This window comes from Cloeon dipterum, chromosome 2 (genome assembly GCF_949628265.1).
Source record: "Cloeon dipterum chromosome 2, ieCloDipt1.1, whole genome shotgun sequence".
NCBI lineage: Eukaryota > Metazoa > Arthropoda > Insecta > Ephemeroptera > Baetidae > Cloeon > Cloeon dipterum.
The window spans coordinates 23178424-23200078 of NC_088787.1; the positions used below are offsets into that span (position 1 = coordinate 23178424).

A 21655-nucleotide genomic window follows, 5' to 3' on the forward strand; every position below is an offset into this window, starting at 1 on the left:
TGAGAGAGCAAAATTTTCATTCTATGTTTTGCAAATACTACTGATCTACACAGAACGTTCTTGTCAATCAATATTTTATTCCACTCTTATATAAAGTGGTTGTTTGTTTTTCACATGTTCAGGAATACCTTAATTGGTGACGGAGTAACTTACAACTTACGGTCGCTATTTTATCTAATTAAAATCAATAAGAAATATCTTCTTTTGATGCAGTTTCCTCGGTATAACAGCGAGTTGATTATTTTTCCATATTTTTACAGAAATTTCCCGCTCAATTAGTGTCGGTTGCTTGTTACCGTCCTAATTCATGCGCTTCCTCATGCTCGTCTGAAGGCTGAGTTGTCAACTGAGTTGTTGTAACCAGCAGCCGATACTATTTAAGCAGGAAATTCCTGTACAAATACGGTTTATAAAAAGAGCTCGCTACACACTGAGGAAGCTGCAATTATTTTAAACTGGAAAATTATGAGCATGTCATTAGCTTCTGCCTTCAATGGTGGCATCTATCAATAAACAAAAACCAATATGCCAATGTAAAATCACACAATCTGTCAAAATTAAGGTTCCTCTTCCTTAAAAAAACTAATCAGTGTTAAATTCGTGAATTTTAAAGAAATCATTCAAAACGAACGCATCTATCTAAAGCAAAAGTTTCCTAAATTGTGAAAAGGCTGGTGCTTCATTTGAAATCGGAAACGCTTAATCGATTTGGTCTTGTCTCCTCGTCAGACAGACTTTCTGCAAGAACGTATTTGCGCCGAAATTTGCTCCTCGAGCGAGCCACGTTGCAAGTGAGGGAGGAAAAACGTGACGTGTTGGCAGACGTCACAGCCTCCCGGGGCGTCTTTTCGCCAGTCTGGAGGAAAAGAAAGGCGCTGGGGATAAGTGGATTCGCTCCCAGGAGGGATTATGCGAGAATTATATCGACAACAGTCTCCTGCGTGTGTGTTCGCGCGACTCGTTTCGCTCGGCCGGCGCGGCTAACAATTGTTGAATGCAATTTCCAGCAGCGGCAGCACAAGGACTGACGAGACCAAATCATCTGTTGCGTCTCTCGGCTCGGCTGCTGATGGGGGATGAATCGGCGTCGTTTGCAAAATTGGATCAGTCGCCCCGACCCGTGCGCGCGTTTGCAAAGCCGCTTTCAATCGCCGGCTGCTGCTGGTGCTGCTTGCTTTGTAACCTTATTTGTGTAAACTCCTTACTATCTCGCAGCAGTCAATGCGATGCCGTACGCTGCCACCCTCGGGTATAAGCGGGCTGTAATGCGTCGCTATTCAGCACACAATGCCCGAACGGCACAATGTTGAATTTCGGCTCTTTCCCGCAATTGCAAAAAGCCCCCTCCATCCCATCCCAGCGGATAAATAAAAGGGTTTAAAGTTCTTCAGTCTCGTTGAAAAGGAAACAGAGGCCACAATAATACGTAAAAATACTTAACAACTCTAAAATAAAAATTTAAAGCAAAAATTGTGATATTTTTTATTCTATTTTAGATTTGGAAAAACGATGAGGTTTTTAGCCAGAAAAACTGGAAAGGTGAGATAACTGCCTTCTTTACAAGTAGTAATTTAAGCCTTTTAAAAACAAATATAATGAACAATAAGGTTATGTTAGATTATAGAGCTTTGAATTTTTATTTCTTTACAAGCAAAGTAATGATTAAGATTTTGCTTCAAATGAGGAACATGGCAGCGACGAGGCAATTTTGGAGTAAGTCGCCTGCGCATGGTTTCGCGCGAATTAAAGTTGATTTTGACTTGTTCTGATTTCCAATATGATTGGATTTTGTACAAAGTTTGATTTAATTTTATATTTACGTCATAATAATGGTTTAAGTTGCAACAGTTTTTGCATCACATCAGATTAAGGTTGCTTTATAATCCTCTAAAACCATCTCATTAATGTCGCCACTGTTGGCAAGAACATGCAAGTATAAAATTACATATTTAATGGTAGAATTTTATAAAAGGAGGATAACTTAGATCACGCACGAAGAGATCATATTTTATTTTTTAATATGATCGCGATGCATTACCAAGGAGAAGAGAGAACCAGCATTTTCTCCACAGCATTGCATATTTTTTTGGCGGGTGATCCAATATTTTTCAAAGTACGTGCATTTGTTTAGTAAACTATGAAAATTTAATTTATTTTCTATGGAGGTCTGAATACAAACTTAAAAATCAATATAAGAGCCTTTTGATCTTTCGAATTTTCTGCTTAATGAATTGACGTGCCTGGATTAAACCAATTTGTAAATAATGCGTGTGCAATTAAGAAAAAATAATCGAATATTGCTGAATTGTTTAAAAATATCGATTTGTAAAAATATAATATATTTCCAGCTACAAAATTAAAAGTGGTAAATATGAGGGATATATCACGCACAAAAGATATGATTTTCCAATAATTTGTTTTTGCATCGGACTATATTTGAAAATAATCCTGACTAAAAGTTAGTCAGCAAGAAAAATATAAAGCTATGTACGCACTGGTGTTTCTTATATACAAATTCGTACTTCTTAATATCCTGATCTCTGCCATTTTAATCATTTTAAGATAAATTTTCACTTTTCACCGCTAAAGACTTACAACATTTCCTGTCAGCACCTGCTTTGAGGCCGAGATAAAGTGAGAAGCTTACCTGTTTTGTGAGCACGACCACGAGCAGGATGTATCCATTGAGCAGGAGTCCGAAGACGCTGATGACCGTGAGCGGCACGGCCAGAGCCAGCATGGCACTCAGAGGAGGGCTCCGAAGCGCAGCCTCCCGGTTCTCATCGCCGACTGCAACAAGCACAGAATTTACATGCAAACGGAGCAGCAGAGACAGCAAGCCGAGCTCCAGCCGGCTGCGCGCATCAAGCCTTGCACATTTTTCCACTTAGAACAGGCTCGAGAGACGAGAGCACAAGAGAAGAAAGAGGCACCCTTGTGCGGCAGCATTTTTACCCCTTTTTACGCTCGTAAAATGTGGAGTGAGCGTAAAATTATATGTCAATATATAGAGACTCCCGTCCTCCTCAAATGGTCGTAAATTTTATTATTTTCCTTAAAAATTTTGGTTGCTGTGTTTAAACTGTAGAGAATTTGTTTAATATAATATCGATATGAACAAACCAATTATGGAGAGATATGAGTTTAAAAGTAGTAAATAAATTTTTAGTATCGTCAAAATTGAACATTTTTTTAGTCAATAATGTGATATTTTGTTTTTAAACTATCCAGAGCGCAATTTTTTAACTGATTGGAACACTCAATAATCAATAATTTATTTCTTACTATTGAAAACGGAATTTGGAGATCATGATTAATATATCGCTCTTGAGGTAATACCACCTCTTTTATCAAAATGGTATAAAATCGAGCATTCACTGCTTGGCTGTTGATTTTTTTGCTTCCGTGTAGTACTAAAATCACCGTTTCTCGAGTTTAAGAGTTCTGTCTATTCTTAGGCAGTTGAAAAGCCATTTCCAACAACTTCTCTGTGCTGCCTCTCTTTTTATTTCATCTCCGTCGTTTTTCGCTTCTGATATTCCATATCCGCTTCGCCTGGCTGCCTGCGCTCCAGCATGCAACTTATTCATAAAATTCCATCTGGCCTTTCAGCAAAAAGGGGCAACAATAACCGTGCATTCGAACCCACACACACACACGTACGCCGCAGCCACTTGACATGTAAGTAGATTCGAAACGCGACTATGCAAATTGTGTAACACACACGCTCTCGCGCGCGCACAGAAAGAGCGACTGATCTGGAAATATTTTATCTCGACGTGCATGTCTGCTCTTCAAGGCTTTATGCGGATGCGGAGGCCGGACAAAAAGACGCAGGGACGTGAATAATGGACTGCTTACACACCCCAGAAGAAAATATTGCCCAGATTTTCTGCCCCTAGGGTGAATGAACCTATTAAAATTATGAAACGTTGGCAGTTTTCCGCAGCCAATTGAAATTTGATGTCAAGCAATTAGTTGAAATAAATATCCTCTGTTGATATATTATATGTAATTAAAAACAAAACTTTGCGCTAGTTTACTATCTTGCATGTCCCTCTGGCATAAACAGCAGAAGTTTGATTCGTGATTTGAAGCAAAAAAGAGAGACATGCAAGTCCCGAATCACCAAATCCAATAAAACTAAAAGTTGCTTGTTGTTTTTGCGGAAAAGAATAGAGTTTGCATATTAAACGGTTCTATATACATATATAAAAAGTGGTCTTGAGTTGCGAAAGCATTCGCTTGGGAATGCACCGCACTTTTTTCGCCAGCAAAGTAATTTGCACAATGCTGCGGCCCAGAAGGCAAATTTGGCGAAACACTGCCTGCTGCTGCTGCGCGATGGGGGAGAGAGGTGCTTGAGCACGCGAATTCTCATTTCCCGACTGTTGTCACAATCGCTCTCATCTCCGGCAGCAGTTGTTAAAAGCTATCTGAAATTTCGGTTTTCAGTTCTGGTGGGGGAAAATGGTAAAACGACAGATCGATGACGTCCATAATATATGTGTACGTTGTATAAAAAATGTTCTACAGTGTACCTATAATTTTGCATATAAATTGAGCGAAAAATCGAAGAGGTTGCTGTGCGACGGGCACGTGCGGCGCTTTCAACTCAAATTACAAAGCTTTGTAGCACATGAAATTCAATATTGATTTAGTTGATTCAATTTTTTTCTTTCTGGTAGATGACCATCTTACACCTGAGGTGCTGTAATATATTTAAAAGGGGTTAAAAAAGTTTTTTTATAGTCATGAGCAAAATAAAAAACAATTAGGACATCAGAGGTTTTGGGACGTCATTATAATGTTTAGGTTGATCCTTGTTCACAAGGTTTTTTACAGGCAGGAGAAATATTTCCTAAAGTGCTATATTAATTATTACTATTTAAAATTCAAATTCCGACACAGTGCACATTTGGAAACAAAATTTGACAAAGCCTTTAAAAGAAATATATTAATTTTGCTGTGAGTGTCTTTCGAGTCTCGTTTGTGCGCGAGAGCATTATTACTTATTTATTTGTGTTGTTGCGATTCAAGGTTCTGGCTCTGCCGAGTGTTGCCAGGAGATGTGTGCGTGTATATTTATGCGAGCTCCCGAGAGTACAAGTGGAGAAATAATAAGAGAGTGACTTGCTGCAGCCAAATGGAAAATGGAGAGGCTTGTTTGTTTGTCTTCGGAACAGAACAGAGAGGTGAGTGTGAAATGTACACGGCGTGCATAGACGCAACTCAGTCAGTCAGCTCTTGAACTATTATTAAATTTGACATGTTGTTTATCTTACGAAATTGTTGCCATAGGTATGCGCAAAATCTGGAACGAGCAGCGCGCGTCTTTGCTGTGCAAAGTTTGTTGGCGCGATGGAAACGTCACTTTTCTTGAGTTGCATTCGGACAAAGTAGGACTGTCACAGACAGAGGCCAGCGATTTATCTGTTTCAACTTTTGCGTACAAATATAGCCATCTAGCCGCAAGTCATATAAGAAGTCTACAGCGAGAAAAAGGGAAGATGGCCAATTTTCAATTTTAAGCTAGTTTTTCTTAGTAAGATGGGAAAGTTTGTCAAACATATTTGATGCCATGAAAGGGTTATATTTTGACCGCACAGTGTACGCCTATTTTATATTTCTAAATATATATGAAAAAATAAAAAGCTATCTTTACACATAAAAAGCTGCTCTTACATTCTTTTGACAATTTATTAAAATCTTTTACAACAATACATTTTTACAATCAATCAGAATGATCTCAATTAAGAAATGTGAAGGGTGACAAATAAAAAAATTATATCCATTGATTTTGACACACAAAATCAGAAATGCAGAAATTTATATTATTCTTGGTGCCTTCTTATAATTTTATTTTTAATCACAAGACAAACAGCTTGATATTAATTTAAATGACTTAAAGCTCAAAGCTGTAAGCAATTCATGAATCTATTATGTTTTTATACTTATTGACAGAGATAATTAACAAACCTCAAAATTTGTAAAACTTCCCACAGACGTTGATTTTTGTTTTACACGTCTGATGGGTGAGTTTCGATTTGTGTCCAGCTGAACGAATTACACGGCACATGAGCCCTTTTTTCGTCATAGCACACAAAATCCTAGGCCACAACTCAATCAACGGCTGCTTGAGTCGTCTCAAAAGATTTCTTTTCCTTGGGAGTGGCGTGTTGACCGTGGTCCTTGTTGTGTGCGAACGGGGATTAAGTGGATTATCCGCGCGCGCAAAATCTGCGCCGGCAAAATGGAACGGCCGAACGAAATTGTCTCTGGCGCGCGGTAGCAATTTGGCCCGTAGTATGTGTGGCCCGCCCGGCGCTGCTTTCTCATCTCTGCGGCTTTTAGAGGAAAAAGCTACGGTTTTGCAGCCCCCGAGTCATTACTAGGATAATATGCCGAATCGATAAAATTACCGACCTTGAGTCGCTGCCAGAGGACGAGCACACTGGCCATCAATTACGCTTCTGATGGAGTGCACGTCGCGTTTAAAATGACATTACCCGTGCCACACAGGTGTGAATCCAACCCAGCCGCCAAACACGGAATTTTTCTATTCTCGACTCCATTTTATCGGTCTATGAATAGAAAATGAGCATCATTCAACCAGTCACAAAGGTGATAAAATTAATGAGCTTTCGCAATTGATTTAATCGCTCCAGATCGATATTTATCATAAATAAAGCAGTGAATTTAAGTTGGTCGTCTCGACTTATGTTTCAAAGCTTCACTCGGAACTGTTAAAAAGCAAGCAATTTTGAAACATATTTTAAAATTGTTCTAAACTTCCAAACCCAAAGCCGTTTCATTCGGCTAAAGAATCGAAACAAACGCTTAAATTGCTGCTTCAATTTTGGGAAACATCTAGAAATGTGCTGCTCTAGTAGTTCCAGCTGCTGGTTGTATCCCTAATTCATGAGCTTTCTGTCCCATTTAGGGGCTGTAGATAACTTTTTAAGAAACTAAAAATACATTTGAAATGCTCAAACTCTTTTTTTAAAGCTAGTAATAATTTTTATACTTTCTGATTTGCCGAAACAGCTGTCCCTTTTTTACATATCTTCTCTTGAGTATTGCCAGTAGACGTTAATTAAAAGTTATCCTTCCTGTGATGTGATTCGTTCAACACTTTTTTAATTGTTGCCAATAAGACATCAGCGCATTTCAAAAGTTATTTAGATCAACATCGATTGATGATTCCGCAATAGGAATTCGATATATTTGTCTTGGGGCAGAGAGATTAATAAGCACGGCTAGTTAGAGACCGATTCATCAGCGGTGTGTGAACGTGTGTGCATTATGAATTTTTAAAGGTGTCGGATGTCCTCTCCTATGAAAATAGGTCATCGCCGACAAACAGGCGAATCGATGGCGAATTTGACGTGCGTCGGGGGACGGATCACCTGTGAGCGGCGGGCGATGGAAAGGAGCAGTTGCGGCAGGGGAAACCCGAGGAGCAGCAGGTTGCTCGTTGGCGAATTATCCTTTGTTAGCATCTCGCGGGTAAAAGCAGGGATCGATGGCTGTACACATGACAGCCTATCGGGTCGACTCTCATTATCCGCTCCTTTGAGTAAACAACCGATAATTAATGGAACCAGAGTTTGCGTCCCGACTCCCAACTCGCGGACTTTTGCCGACGCCAGCAGGAGGTTATCTCGCCGTTATTATTGCCTTGCCTTCTAAGTAGGACGCTGCTCTCGGCGCGTTTTTAACAGCGCGCGAGTGTTTTTTTCCTGGTGAGATCTGCCAGGAAGTTTTTTTTCATAAAAGTTGGTTTATTTAACAACATAGTTTGCAGGAAGAAGACAGCATGTAGTGTTATCTCTAAACAATTAACAGCAAAGCGAGTAAAGCAATAAATTATTTGTGTTCAAACAATGATCATTAAACGATTAGGAGAAATGAAGAAATAAGAGGAACTTTTTAATTGCACCGAAGAAAGAACGAGAAATTTATCGAGCAAAGTAAAACAATTTGTTTTTCTAGATAGATATGTCTCACTCGTTGTGCCTTTTCTGACTATCCTCTCTGTGTTAATTGGACATATTTAATTATGAATCAAATAATGAGATATGTGACCAGTAACATGTTTAAAAATGTTGAAGAGAAGCAAAATTCTGCAAAACTTGATCTTCAATCAGGTTCAAGAGTTGTGTGTACGCATAATTTTATCAAATTTTCAATTCGTTTTATTTATGGAAACGAATTTTTTGTAGCCTATCAAAATATTTTTTGTGCCATGAAACAGCTCTCGTCAATCAATCATCAGTCAATTTTCTATCTCGTAAAAACAAAGAGTGATCGCTGACATTGAAATTTTCGAGGCAAAATATTGGTTTTCACGAGCAATATCATCCGTGCTGTGTTCAATGATGCATTTCAGTTTCGGCAGTTATGAAAAGCGGCGGTATAATAATCGAGTTCGTGTGAGTGGCCGCAATCAATAAGCGAGTCAATACTTTTATATTGCTTTTACCGAAATTGGCCTGCTCTATTTCTGGTGCGCTGCCTCGGTGGAATTGGCCTTGCATGGATTGTTGCAGACCGATCTTGCATTTAAGCCGGCTGAGATACGATACGCGATATAAACAAGCTCGTTCGATGCCGTTTGTTGCCCGCCGGGAGTCGAAAAACGTGCCATCAAAAGGGTAAAAGGGGCAAATAAAATGCCTGGTGGAGCGGGCAAATTTGCATTTTTTTACCCCGTCGCTCGAGATGTTGTCAAGGCAACGCTCGCGGACCACGTCGGGCTGAAAAGAGAAGGGAGCTTGGCGTCTCGATATACATACATACGCACGTATTAAACACCGGGAAACGCACATTGGATGTGCTTGTTGTGCACGCGAAACGATAAATATATAGAATCCAATAAGCCATGTAATATTTATTAATAGTTTAAAAATATGGAATTACCGGAATTACTTTTTAAATTTATATAAAAATTTATTACCATTGATGTTTCATTTTTAATTTACAATTTCTCTACATTGATTTAAAAATAACGTTTAAAGGTGATAATAAAAAACATTTTTGAATTTTCACCACCCTTCTAAAATAATTTTATTTGCACATCAAGAGAAACCCAAGCTGTTGGCTCGTATTGCTTGCAATGTTAGAATCTAAGCAAGGTTTAGGAGTCAAGTGCGGACTGGATGCATAAATTTAACCCGCTCGCAATAATGGCTCATTTGGTATACACTTCGCTGGATTACACCTCTCCAGCTTGCGTGAATTTATCACGGGACAAACAAACAAAGGCCTCGGTGCTGGGCAACAGCGGTCCTTCACAGGACCACGAGGCTCGTCCCTTGCGGTGTGTTCTGTCTAAATTGTTATTCGTTTGCGTTGAATAGGCGCATATACACGCCTCGTTACCAGATATAATGGCTAAAGCAGGGGCTGCCTTTCTCTCTGAGAAAACCTGATTTAATTTTCCTTATTATTTCATCGACTCGTGCTGAAAAATAGATCATTTCGTTATATTCTCGTCTCCCAAAAAGTCATTGAGCTTGAACAACATTTTGATAACTTGGGCAAAAAGTTATTCGCTTCATTCAGATGAGCATTTTACTATTGGTTAGAGTTTATCGCGTCCGCAACCTCGTGTCGCTTTCGGGGCGCAACACGGACATCATCCGCGGTGCACATTTTGCGGCAGTGGAGGTGCGTTCGACGCGAGGGAGAGTATCACTGCGCGTGTGTTTGGTTTGCCCTGTCTCCCGGCTGACGTCACAAACGTGTGCTCTATTTATTCTTCGGCTTCCTTCCTGACTCGGGGCAAACGCGCCCTGCTTGTCCTCGGCTCAGCTCCACCTGATACGCTCTTCCACCCTCGGGCCGTGTTTGCCACGCGCGCCGATTGAATTCCGCAAATATTGCACTGCGTATTCCCTCATAGCTTTCTCATAAGCGTTTCTGTTGAGAGATAAAATACTCTGCTATGATCTAAATATTGAAATAGAATGAGCTGAGAATTCATTATGAATATTTATTGTAAGCAGCTTTAAGATCTTTAGGTATGAAAGAACAGAAATAGAGGCGTCCTTGTAGTCGTTCTCCGAACACCAAGTCGGAATTTTTCAATTATTTATTAAAATCCTCGATAAATTTTAAAATCAATTTACACAACCAAAGGTCAATGAGATTGAACTGGTGAAATAAATTCATCTTTGCGAAGGCTTTCAAGGAAAAAGGGAGTTGATTTTGGTTCGTTTCTTAATCTGCAATTCTGTAACATATTCATAAAATTCTATCAAATTTAATGATTTGTTTATAAATTTATTTAAAAATCTTCTACTTAAATAGATAGATAAGAAATGAGAAATACAGAATGACTACCGCAGAAAAAAGGTATTAGCTATAAATAATTCATTGATTCATTTTTCAAATGCTTAAATCAGTCTCAATATCAAGCGTATTAATACAATTTTAACGATCTCATATATTTAAAACCAATATGGATTTGGAGTCTGTTCCTGTGCAGAGTCATCGAAAACCCAACGCTTTTTAACGAGGGGTGCTTATTCAAATCATAGTAGAGTGGATCTCAACGGGAAAAAGTGCATAATTCGCTTTTTGCGGCCAGCACTAAGTGCTAATTGCGGCTGACGCGGGGGATTTGCCGAAATAATTGGCTGCAGCCGTCGGCTTTTCGTATATATCCGCTTTTTGCAAGATGAGACTGCTGTGCTCAACTCACATTATGTCAGCAGAATCTGGCAAAAACGCTGTTCTCGTCATTTGCATACTCGCCGCTCGACATGCAAAGAAGTAGAAGAAAACGGAGCGGAGCTTGTTGTTTTCCCAATTGCTCGTGGCATTGATCGAATGCGGAGGTCTGGCCGCGAGTCCCTCCGCCGGCTGGCACATTAATTTATATTGTTTTCCGGCCGCGAGTGTGAATTTTGCAGCGCACTTATTACTTGTTTGCTCTTTTGGCTCCACTTTTGATTGCTTCGTTTTCGTCTCATCAAACTTTTAGACCGCGCGGTGGATATCACGGAGTGCTCCGTCCTCTGTTCAACTCTGTTATGGCCTGTAAACTGGCGGAAAATGGAAAGGAAATGCGTCATTTCAAATGGATTCGCATTTCACTCAAAGTCAATGTTTTCCACGTTGATTATGTCTCCCTTTAAAAATAATATGTACACTGTCATATATAGCAATGGCCGATGGCTACTTGAAAAAAGAAAAAAGGAATATATATATATATAGTGTTGGGTCAAAATAAAGGCGCTCCAAACATTTAATTTGTTTTGATTTAAAAATTGCATTCGGTATTTTTGCCCTTAGCTTAGCCTGGAATTTGTATCGAAACATTTTATTTTTGACATTTTTGTTAACCAAAAAACTCTTAGCTTTCAGGCAGTCAGCTTTTCTCGTAGATAAAATAGGACCATACTAACATTTAGATATAATCTTTTTGTGGTATTGGAATTGGATTGGCGTCCGAAAAAATATTAGAAAATTTAACAAAAAACGACACGAAAAGAGGAATATAAAATATAATTGCAACTTTAATGAATTATTTGATCTTTCATTTATTTAATTAATTTCCTCGCAGTATTCACTCCTAGCTGGAGGAGTAAACCATTTTTTAATTTTCTATAGCTGCCTCTAATATGATGATTAAAATAGGTCTGACTTCCGGTTTTTTAAAGCAAAATAGGATAAATAATTTATGGTTAAACGTATGATAATTAGCACAATTATCGTTAAGTCATTTCAAAACGAAAAGAGCGAACAGTTCGCTCGTAAAATTTCCAGCATCAAAATCAGCACAATTCATTTGATCGATCTTTGGTTGGAAAATGTTAATCTCGGTCCATTTCATATTTTATTTCTCATTCCATTCAGTTGTCTCCATCGGTACCAAAGTGGCGAATTTCCCTTAAAAGCAGATCCAAACGTGTGAAAGCCACTCCGGCTTTTCTTTTGATTCCATCTCCTGTTGCTCGCGTCGAGGTGAAAAAGCGTCCGTGTTTGACGCTGGCCAGCGATCCGCCATTAAGCCTCCCGCTGCGCCATTCTTCTTGATTTGTCGGCCCTCTTGGTTCGGCAGACTGGCGTTCTGACGACGGAAAATCAATCACGACTCTATTAGGAGAGAGAACGAAAACCATATAGAAAAGCTATCGGGGAGAGGCCAATCGGAAGTTAACAATAAAAGCGCTGCCGCGTAGGCTGACGCAAGCCGGATTTTATTGGCTGGGACGCGCCGGTTGCATATGCGAGAGGAGCACTAATTTTTTGATGTTTCTGCGCGCCGCGTTAAAATAAAAGTTTTTACGGGTCGGCACGCACGTGTTCGGCAACTTTTGCGCCGGAATGGGCTCGTGAACTAGCTTGACAGAAAGACTAACGAGGATTTTTTATATGAACACGAAAGGTCGGGAACACTGCCAACGAGGGTAAGTTTAAATCAAGTGTGGCATTTTGGATCGAAGAGAAAAAAAACGTAAAATTATGAAATGTGTAGTATTTTTCTGGTACAGTCAACCTCACTAACTACTGTTTTAAATTAGTGTCTCAATGGTTATTTGTGATCTTCAAAAACCAACGGGTAAATCTTGCACTAAGATGGCAGTAAACAAGCGTAGCTAAATAGAAAAATATTATTTGCGTGAGATGGAATTTAATGATTTTTGTAACACTGGAACATAATAATATATATAAAAAGAAATATGTAAATGATTTTAATTATTTAAAATATTTATCTATCCACGAGAAAATATGTTACATGTTGAAGAGAAAAGAAGTTTAAATGCTGCATGTTTGGAATAAGGGGAGAGTCTCCATTTCTTTCTTACCCATTTCCAGTGTTTGTAAATTAGAATTTGACCTGCTTCTAGATGTCAACCAATTTTAGACTCATAATCAGCAGAAATGAGCTTAAACACCGTAAAAGGGATCTAAATTTTTGAAGACCGGAGAGCCAAAATAGCATTCGGTCTTCAAATAAAATATTATGATTTTAAGTTGCAAGAAATTATGAGTTAACTCAGTGGAAAATAAGCTAAATGGAAAACAGAGCAGAAAGGAAGAGTACTGAACCGAGCCAAACGTAATGAAAGTGGCTAAAGTAGCGTAAAGTTGTGCTCGGTGTATAATCAGATTTTCATTTCAAGCGCGGCGTCGAACGCTGCTGTCACTGATCAAATCCCAAAGGCAAATTTTCAGCTCGGCAATGCGGCTGGTGGCATATTTTCCAGTTGACGAGGCAGATTTGAACAGCTCATACCGGCTGGGCAAAAAAAGGCGCGGATCAAAATCGATGCGGTGCGTGGGGATGCAGCTCACGGCCACCGACGGCGGTCCATTAGCGGAATCCAATTTTAATTCGGCATGCACTCGCATTTTATTGGTTTAACAACCGGCCCAAGTATACACATACACAACATTAATTCCGCCGAGTGGCGGTGCTGCACAAACACACTCTCTGCGGCACAACATGCATTAAACCCATTATACGTACATCCGTAATGTTTGTGCAGTGATTAAACGCTGCTTTTGGTGACCCAGTTATTGCTGGACTGCATCATACACTTGCAGACCACGCGGCCTCGGGATAAATTGGCCGACGATCGCAAGTGGCTGCACGGCCACTCGACTATTTCGACCGCCCCACTCGCTCTCAGGCGCCATATGCTTGCCTTTCTCACGGCTCATTCGCTTCACGCTTGATGAAGACCGAGCAAAGCGTAAAACTCAATTCGGGGGATGAAAAAATCACAACGCTAGAAAGCAGAACTGTCACAGATATTGACGTAAAATTTTAGCTCAGGGTATGGGGAAATAATGGCAAAATATATGCCTCAAGGTTAAAAGGAACCATTTTGATTATCAAAACAATGGAAATGTTCATGCAACCTAAAGAAAGTAGCGTTATAATTTCAAACCGATGGATCCAGTTGAAAATCAATCTGGAATTGAATTAAAAAAAGAATGAGAACAAATTTAAGAAAAGCAAACTTACGTTTGACGAAATAGGTATTTCTGATTGTTTAATCTCTCAAAACGGTCCCTTTGGGGGAAAAAAAACAAACAACATCCACCCGTTTAAATTTAAATCTGATTCGGTCTATCCTCGTTTCAGGAAAAAATCCGCCCGCTCGAATTTCCTGGCGAGCTAGCGTCATTCGCAACGAAGGGCTACGTGGAGCTAATCTTGAAGGTTTAAATTACACGCAGCTCCTCGCGGCTGGCTGGCTGGGAGGTTGCGAGCCGGCTAATTAGGCCGGATAATGCGATTAGAAGAGACACACCTCCCCGGCCAACCCTTTCCGTGCAAATGACGTAACTCAAGCCGCTTTTTCTACTGTTTCCCTGTGTGCCGAGTGAGCTTTAATAAAATATTTTGCGCCAACATCATTCTTCCCCGCGATTTTTATGACGCGTTCCAGCAGCGAGAGATGAATCGCACTCGTCCTCCCGCTGCCGCCGCATCCGATGACTTTCAACTCGGCACTTATTCACCACCGGTGCTTCACACCGGCAGCCTGCATAATCAATTATTCAGCCGGAATGAGACTTACTCAGGCCAATGACGCATCACCGGAAGATGAAGCTGCATCCGAAGCTGAATATGCATGAAAATCAATTCTGATGGATTGTCTAGGTCTCATCCTAGCATTACGAATATTCTAGAAAAAAGTCACGATAGACGAATGACAAAGTGAACCTGTGCTGAAAAAATATTAGAAAATTTCCTTTAACCTATTCTTGAAATCCGTACACCGTTGGATAGAGCGCGACGAGAGGAATTGTAATGAAGCGAAAAATTCAATGATAAATACCGTTCACTTTGTTAAGAAATTTTGCTGCACCTGATTTCATTATTGAACACTGTAGAGTTAAACATTTGTTAAATTACCAAAAAACCTCAACGATCCACTTGCGATAGCCAACAATGCAAAATGTTCTTAATTGTTGACCCATATGAAGCTTGACTTTAATTTGTTGCACCGATTGCATGTGTGCACTAACGAGATTTCATGATTATATTTCATTTATGTAATCGGATATTTGGATATTTAAGTCCTGATAGTGCAAGAAACCTCCAATAGACAGATATGGATGATGCCAATTTTAATTTACTAGTTTGATGCAATTTTGCTGTAATTTCATATTTCCCTCACTTGCTTATTATGAGAATGGACTTTGATGTTGAATATAAATAAACTGCGAAGCCAGATGTGGTAAAAAACGCTTAGAAACATTCAATAAAAGAGCCACATTCCGTCAAAGCAACAAATTTCTGTCCGGGGGTCGATGGATTTTGATGAATTTTTTTTTGCGGTAATTTGGCCCTAATTGTACTACAATACAATTGAGAAAACTCCGACTTTCCAATTTTTGCGGGTTTTGCGGGCGTTAAAGGGTCAAAATCTGGGAATTTTGAGTACTTCATAACTTTGCTCAGGGTGGACCTAGAACAAAAATTAAAAAACCCGCAAACTCGTTTTAACAAGACAAACAACTTTTATATTGATCTCAAAGTGGTAGGTCAAAGGTCAAGGTCATAAAAATTGATTTTTTTATTTTGAACTCAAATTTGAAAATGAATATATCGAAATTTTTTATTTTTTTCATGACCATTTTGTAGAGCATAAAAAATTGAGTTAAAAACGTTAAAATTTGGAATGGCGTTTTGCCTCATTTTTTTAATAAAAAATGAAAACTTCGAAAACCCTTGTTTTTCGAGGTTGGTAAAAAACGATGATTGACCAAATCTCGACTTCTAGTCATCCGAATTTCAAAAACCGCATACCGTTAGACTCCTCTCGACGTCCCTAAGTGCATTAAAGGGGTATGAGACCCACCAACCCCCAACCCCCTTTTAACCCCCTAAATAACGTGAAATTTAGAATTTTTCGTCCGTTTCAACACCTTAACACGACGTTGACGAGTAATTGTCTTCTTCAAACCAATTCATTAACTTAGTTCACTCAAAGACGAGTCAAATGAAACTTATTTTTTGTAAATAGGACCACCACAACCTGAGATTCGGGTGCACAAAGATTTTTTTCCAAACGCAAAGCAATAAAATTCTGGATGATCGACCAAATCTCGACTTCTAATCATCTGATTTTGAAAAACCGCATACCGTTAGACTCGTCTTGACATCCCCAAGTGTACTAAAGGGGTATGAGACCCACCAACCCCCAACCCCCATTTCGCCCCCTTAATAATGTGAAATTTAGCATTTTTTCGGTCGTTTCAACACCTTATCATGACGTTGACGAGTAATTATCTTCTTCAAACCAATTCATTTACTTATTTCACTTCAAAACGATTCAAACGATACTTAATTTTTGAAAATAGGACCACTACAACCTGATATTTGTGTGGCACAAAGTTTTTTATTAAGACGCGGATGCATTAAAATGCTCGGTGAGCACCAAATCTCGAACAAAACACAAAAAGGTGGTCCTATTTACAAAAATTAAGTACCGTTTGACTCGTATTGAAGTGAAATAAGTAACTAAATTGGTTTAAAGAAGACAATTACTCGTCAACGTCGTGCTAAGGTGTTGAAACGGACGAAAGAATGCTAAATTTCCCGTTATTAAGGGGGTTAAATGGGGGTTGGGGATTGGTGGGTCTCATACCCCTTTAGTACACTTGGGGATGTCAAGACGAGTCTAACGGTATGCGGTTTTTCAAAATCAGATGATTAGAAGTCGAGATTTGGTCGATCATCCAGAATTTTATTGCTTTGCGTTTGGAAAAAAATCTTTGTGCACCCGAATCTCAGGTTGTGGTGGTCCTATTTACAAAAAATAAGTTTCATTTGACTCGTCTTTGAGTGAACTAAGTTAATGAATTGGTTTGAAGAAGACAATTACTCGTCAACGTCGTGTTAAGGTGTTGAAACGGACGAAAAATTCTAAATTTCACGTTATTTAGGGGGTTAAAAGGGGGTTGGGGGTTGGTGGGTCTCATACCCCTTTAATGCACTTAGGGACGTCGAGAGGAGTCTAACGGTATGCGGTTTTTTAAATTCGGATGACTAGAAGTCGAGATTTGGTCAATCATCGTTTTTTACCAACCTCGAAAAACAAGGGTTTTCGAAGTTTTCATTTTTTATTAAAAAAATGAGGCAAAACGCCATTCCAAATTTTAACGTTTTTAACTCAATTTTTTATGCTCTACAAAATGGTCATGAAAAAAATAAAAAATTTCGATATATTCATTTTCAAATTTGAGTTCAAAATAAAAAAATCAATTTTTATGACCTTGACCTTTGACCTACCACTTTGAGGTCAATATAAAAGTTGTTTGTCTTGTTAAAACGAGTTTGCGGGTTTTTTAATTTTTGTTCTAGGACCACCCTGAGCAAAGTTATGAAGTACTCAAAATTCCCAGATTTTGACCCTTTAACGCCCGCAAAACCCGCAAAATTTGGAAATTCGGAGTTTTCTCAATTGTATTGTAGTACAATTAGGGCCAAATTACCGCAAAAAAAAATTCATCAAAATCCATCGACCCCCGGACAGAAATTTGTTGCTTTGACGGAATGTGGCTCAAAAATGTATCTTAATTGTTTTGGAGCATGTATCTTTATCTGTTGAACGCTTTTCCAAAAGTTATACCAAAATAAAACCAATTAATTTAACACAAACTTTATATATTTTTGCAACCAAGAACTGCTTTTTTATTTTCCTTGCCATTAATCTGAATAAAGAACCACAAATAAAATTTATTGCTTGTATGGTTGATTCTTCAAAGATTACTGCCGTAAATTACCATAATTATGACATGAGTATTCCGCAGACATATTAAAAAGAATTACATTTATAGTTACTTTATAATATTCACTTTGGCACTCTCCTTGAAAGTTACTAAACCAAAATGAGTTCAATCATTTATCATCTTAGCTTTACTTGGCGAATGTCTGTAATTCCACCTGGCACTTTCTTCATTTTGGTGAACGATCCGAGCAGAAAAAGCGGATTCAACGTGTCTTTCGTCGGAGTGAGATGCTTATTGCCAAAGTTGGCCGCGAAACGAATATTATTCGCCACGGCGCCGGGGTATAACGTGCGTTTTAGTTTGAGAACCGAGGCACCTGTGGAGGCTCTATCGTCCCTCGCTTTGCCACGCACGCACCCCCCCCCCCTAAATGAGTAATGAAGCAGCCGGGCGTTAAAGAGCCCGAAAGGGAGAGAGCAAGAGGCTGAGTCCGTTAATTAAACAAACAGGCGCCAATTTCCCCACTGTTTGTTTTAATCCGACCAAGTTTTGACCCGGAAGTTTCAAATCTGCATGAATATCATGAATTTTGCTTCTGTAATTGAAACGATTCGGAACTTCTGTTGCAGTTCTCTGGAAAAATAAAAAGATTTAAAAATGTAAACACATAAAAAGTGTTCACATATTTGATACTGCAAAAAAAACGTAACAATCCTTGCTTCCAAAACACAAACCAATCCCAAAAAGGATTGTGTTCGTAGCCGAAATTAATATTGGCAGCACTGCATTTTCTTATTAAAGTAGTTGGTTAGTAATGGTGGCAACTGTCTCCCTACTTGATGTCTTATTAAATTTTGTAATTATTAATATCCCTGTAAATTAGCATCCTGAAATGGGGCATCAAAATATGTTTAAAAGCTGTAAATTTGAGGGGAAAAAAGAGGCCCGATTTGTATTTTTACTAAAAGGGAGATCTTCTTTACCTTCATCAAAAGTGTACTGTGACTAAAAACTCATTTTTAATTTTATTGTTATCTATCCACTTTATATAGCAATGAAAAAACAATTATTAAAAACTAATTTGTTTCAAATATATTTAATTTTACGGATATTTCCATTTTTGTAAAGCTCTTCTTATTGTTAGTAAAAAAATTGGTTCAAATCTCTTCTTGGACTTAAAAATGAGAAAATACTGAATTTATTTTTTCACCCTTCGGCACATTTATGAAAATGAAAATTTTGCGCATCCTTTAAGAGTCTCGTTACGTTTGATGTGCGTACTAAAAAGATGCGCTTCTCTGCAAAAGCTATTTTGTGTTTTTTTTCTCTTTTTTAACAAGTTGTTTTGAAAAAAGAAAGGCTGACATTGTTAACGCGTCGATTCGTGTGATGGAATTTTTGATTAGAGAAAGAGTTTTGACTTCTTTTCCTCCCTTTTGCGTAAGTCGAGCGTCCACCGCATGTCGTGTCGTTTTAATTTGCGAAAAACGGGAAGAGGAGCGGAAAAGAGGAAGAAGACAAGTGGAAGATCTACCATTCTTTTGCCGCGCTCTCATTTGTTTACCGAGAAGCGAAATAATTGGTTTCACCTACTGAAAAGAGGGCCAAAGCGCTTACGGCTCTTTCTTCCTTTTTTCCATCCCTCTTTCTTTATCTCGACAGTGGAACACGAGGACAAAGACGAGCACGCATATATTTTTATTTTTGCTTCATCCTCCGCGTACACACGCTCTCCAATTATAATTCGTTCAAGCCAGAGAACGTGCGTTACAAGTGTTCCCAGAAAATATTTTTGGCTGAAAGGCAAATTCGAAAATTTTCTCCCGGGGTATGGGATCCCTCTCCTCGGTGTAGAAATCGAATCTCGGAGCCCAAGGAGATTTATTAACGATGCTAATCCCCACTCGAGCCCTTTGAGCCGAACGACTGAATTGATAAATAAAATGGGAAGCGAGCGTCTTGATCTTCACGAAGCAGGCAGTGAGACGCATAATCCGCCGATTCGGAAAGATGAAAGGCAGGTCTTTGATCCCCAACTCGCGGAATCATATGCTCGTGTATGACCTTAAACACTGACATGTGATGAAAAATTATTTTAAGATACATGCACTTGAGAAATAGTTTTTCTTTCATTGGGTATTTATTGCTCGTTTAATTTATGCCAAGCCATGGAGCAAAGGTTCAAACTGTAAAAAATTTTCAATCTTAAAAAAGACATAAATATTTCATATTTTAATTTTACTAAAATATAGAAAAAATATCAACATAATTATAACTCTCGTGGAGAAAGAAATTAAATAATGTGCCAGAAATTTAGGACAAGATCATTATAAATTCTACCATACTAATACGCAAGGCGTGGAAGGATTTGCCGAATCAATTAGGTTTGAGGGCGGTTTCCGCACCAGCCCCCCGACCCCCTGAGGGTTTGGCCGCCGGGCCCCTAGGGGCCCCGCAGGAGCCCCCGACGTAGGAGGCGTCCCTATTTGAATTTTCTCATACTTGAAAATTAGCTCAATTCTATTTTCTTCATAAGAACAACAAGTTGAGATAAAATCGAATCAATTTTGAAATTAAAAACAGTTAGTGTCTAAAACACTAATTAAGAAACCTCCCTGGCAGGCAGACAGCTTTGAGGAAAGCAACTTCAGCGAAGTCACTGCTGCAGAAGTAACTCTCAATTTCTCAATACGCCTCTCAAATCAAACTCTGCAATTACACAGACAAGCACACACACTGCTCGACTTAATTTGGACTGGAGTGCGCGATCGAGCGAGCGAGCAACTGTTTCACAATCATCGAAGCAGAGGCTGCTCCGCTCTCCCGTGCAAGTCTTTGCCTTTACCGCGGTTGCGGTGGCAATTCCAGCAGTCAAGGGGGTGTGTGTAATTCCTTCCCCCGGTGCTCTCCACATCAGCCTGCATGGTGTCAAATTCACCCTCGATGCATTAGCGGTGCGTTCGCTGCTGCTCTTGCGGTTATTTCTGTTGTTAGTGGCTTCATCGAGCACAACACACGGCGGTTGCTTGCGTAATCATTGCGTGAGTTGAAAAAAACCTGGCTACTTTCCTCCAGGTTTCTTGTAACAATCAATGCGGCAACTTGCGACAGGCAGACTTACAATTAGAGGAGAAAGGAGTGTCGAGAGAAAAAATAGCGACAAAAATTTACTTAAAGAGCAAAATATAGTTTTCATACGATCGAGTTAAGTATTGCTATGTTTGCAGATATTTGCTCGGTTTTGAGGAACAAATTTAAATGATACCTTTTCGGATATAATATTTTAAATAAAATTTTAATGTTTCGGTTCTAAATTTGCTTGCTGGAATTGCAGCACACAACAGATTAATTTGTTTATAGGGTTTATAGCAACGAAGCCTGTATCCTTATTGCTGAAACTTCTGTAAAGCTGATTTTGACCAGTGGCTTAATTTCTCACGAAAGAATATATTTCAAAAGAGTTGCAGTCATTTTTTGGAACAGGTTATATCTTATCATTGGAAACTGGCAATATTAGAAATCTGAAACAAATTTAGTCTCCCTTGAAATCTGCAATTTTGCTAATTTCTTTTTTAATTATTTAAAATTATAATATCCGCAACAGTACGCAGGAAAAAATTTACTGTCATTGCCGAGTCAGTGAAATTCTTACATTAAAAATTTGTATTATACCCTTAAATTTTCTTGACGTTTCTTACTTTTCAACAAGAGACGCAATTTAATCTCACTGGAGCTCGAGCATTTGAAATCCTTTTAAGCGCAGACATTTTTCCATTCGAATACGCCGCCTTTGCATGCTGTTGGAAACAATAAGGCGTCGCTGAGTTTGCAGAGTCGGTTTCGTTCCATCATCATTTTTGTTTCGCCGCCCTTTTAGCGTCTGCATGTACTACGGCCGAGCGAGTGTTTGCTCCCGCGGAAATAAATTGCGCATGTGTTCGCGTCGTGTACA

At 39.0% G+C, this 21655-nt stretch overlaps 1 protein-coding gene across 2 annotated transcripts in view; it reads right to left on the reverse strand.

The window, feature by feature from the left end:
* Window positions 1-21655, reverse strand: part of LOC135935526 (uncharacterized) — a 75986-nt gene that overhangs the window by 24798 nt on the left and 29533 nt on the right. For both annotated transcript variants that reach the window (XM_065477930.1, XM_065477929.1), the window contains exon 2: window positions 2648-2790. In XM_065477930.1, coding sequence (XP_065334002.1) covers window positions 2648-2740 — 93 coding nt within the window. In that variant the 5' untranslated portion in view covers window positions 2741-2790. The remainder of the gene's footprint in view (window positions 1-2647; window positions 2791-21655) is intronic.